The sequence below is a fragment of the Plectropomus leopardus genome, unplaced genomic scaffold (genome assembly GCF_008729295.1).
Source record: "Plectropomus leopardus isolate mb unplaced genomic scaffold, YSFRI_Pleo_2.0 unplaced_scaffold8984, whole genome shotgun sequence".
Classification (NCBI taxonomy): Eukaryota; Metazoa; Chordata; class Actinopteri; order Perciformes; family Serranidae; genus Plectropomus; species Plectropomus leopardus.
In genome coordinates, this window is record NW_024699050.1 from 1 (window position 1) to 2,367 (window position 2,367).

Here is a 2,367-nt window from a genome sequence, read left to right on the forward strand (position 1 = left end):
GCATCTTTGTCGCTGTATTTTTCTATTTCTTCAACTCCATGGCCCCTTCTGTTGAAGCATGACTTTTCTATGATAGAGAAGCACTTATCAACATCAGGAAAAGTTGTGTGGATTTTGGACTGAACGCAGCAGACTGTGAGAGGATCCCCACCAACGACTTACACCAGGCGGCCGGTCAGACCAGAAGGAAGAAACAAAACCGAAGACAAAGAGAGGGAAGAGAGCCGGCATCAGGGCGAGGCTGACCCGACTCGGACTGAGAGCTGTTCCTCTACCGAGCCTTCTTCTGGCTCATGGCCGCTCACAGGAGAGTAAAGTGGATGAGATGTGATTGAGGCTCATTCAGAGAATCAGAGACTGCTCTGCACACATCTTCACTGAGACATGGTTAACCCCTAACATCCCGCATCAAGCTGTTACAGTGGATGTGCTGACCTTGTTCAGAGCCGACCGGACACAAGACTCTGAGGCTAATTAAAAAAGCATGAACGACAGGAATTGAATGATGCTATCAGCAGGAACAAGCAACCAGATGGACTTTGATTGCAGCTGCAAATTTAAATCAACTCATCCTTCAACTCTAAAGATGTAGCAGGATCAAGGACACATTTTAAATTCATTTTTTAAACTATGTTTAAACTACAGTTTGGTCTCAATTCAAGAATCCAGAAACCACTTCATGTATTGCACCACGTTGCAGCATCTTAAGCTGAACTTCATGATCATGTTTGTCTTCTTCCAGGTATTTGGCCATTTGCTACCCGCTGCGCTCCAGAGAGATGAGAACACCTAAGAACGCCCTGGTCTCCATCGGCCTGGTCTGGGCGCTGGCGTTGGTTTTCTCAGGACCGTATCTCAGCTACTACGCCCAGATGGACCTGTCCGGCACCGTGGTGTGTATTCCCGCCTGGGAGACCAAACCACGCATCATCATGGACATGTGCACTTTCGTCTTTGGCTACCTCATCCCCGTCCTGGTGCTCGGCCTCACCTACGCTCGCACCATCCGATACCTGTGGACCAGCGTGGACCCGGTGAAGGACATGTCCGAGTCGAGGCGGGCCAAGCGGAAAGTCACCAAGATGATCATCGTGGTCGCCGCGCTCTTCTGCCTCTGCTGGCTCCCCCATCACCTGGTCATCCTCTGCATGTGGTTCGGACGCTTCCCGCTCAACCACGCCACCTACGTCCTCCGCATCCTCTCCCACCTGGTGGCGTACACCAACTCCTGCCTCAACCCCATCGTCTACGCACTCGTCTCAAAGCACTTCCGTAAAGGTTTCAGGAAGGTTTTCAGCTGCTCGCTGAAGAGGAGGGAGGTCAACAAGGTGCACGTCATCCAGGTGGTAAACACGGTCAGCAGCGTGGAGACGTCACACTGAAGACGAAGAGGACGAAGAGGAAAAGCCAACTGAAAATTATGAACCATCAACATCCCCAGAAACTTCCTTTGGGTGACGCAAGGTCCCAAAAGTGTCAATTTCATCAACCTAAACAGTGTCGAAAACAAACAAAACAAAAAAAGCAGTTTTTCTAAATTAATTATGAGACAGAATTTGATGGAAAAAAATCTGCTTTTACGTTTCTCCATTAACAAGATGATGTAAATTATCTAGTTAATACAGATTAGTTGAGTTTCATTCTTCAATGAAAACGTTTCTCGGCGTTCTGAGATATTTACCCAGACAAACTAAAAAAATGTTCCTCATTACACTTCTGTATAATATTTGTCTGTTGTATTATTGTACAGATAGCTCAACAAGCCTCGATGTTCTCTGTGCTGTTTTACAATATTACAATTAAAATATGCTGCATGATTATTTATTGTCAAATATCGTATTTGTTATATCTGACTGGCCGTGTTGCTGTACTGAGAGATATAAGTTTCTGTGTTTTCATGCATGCCGACAGTATTATTTTAAGATTTATTCAAAATAATTAATCAATCGAGTTGTTGGTCTTCTCTCTTCGTCTGCTTATGTAATATGAACACTGTTTTTTGTCTGAAACATACAGCACATCAGCAGATTATTTATTATAGAGAAGCAACATGCAAAAACTTGTCAGATTGTATTAATGAGAAAACTTTTAGGAAAAGGCTTGATTTATTAAATTTATTCAAGCTGTCTTGATATTATTAACTAGCACTGTTTACACTGTAACATGACTTTCTGGAGGCCGTGTTGAGTGCCTTTTTTGGGGGCCTTAATCTCGTGTTCAGCCCCATTAACCCTTTGAAACAAGACTGATTTAGTAAAAAAAAAAAAAAGCAAGTAATTAAAAAAAACCAGTGAAAATAAGAAAATAATAATAATAATAATAAAAGGAAAAAAACAAAAACAAATATGAATCATCTATTATTATATG

The 2,367-nt window shown here is 43.1% G+C and overlaps 1 protein-coding gene across 1 annotated transcript; it reads left to right on the forward strand.

Annotated features, from left to right (window-relative positions):
* Positions 1 to 731: 731 nt before the first annotated feature.
* On the forward strand, positions 732 to 1,899 carry LOC121940552 (galanin receptor 2a-like; the record flags this gene model as incomplete). The annotated part of the gene is made up of 1 exon (XM_042483298.1): positions 732 to 1,899. A coding segment is annotated over one exon (651 nt), but the record flags the coding sequence as incomplete, so codon positions are not given.
* Positions 1,900 to 2,367: the final 468 nt, after the last annotated feature.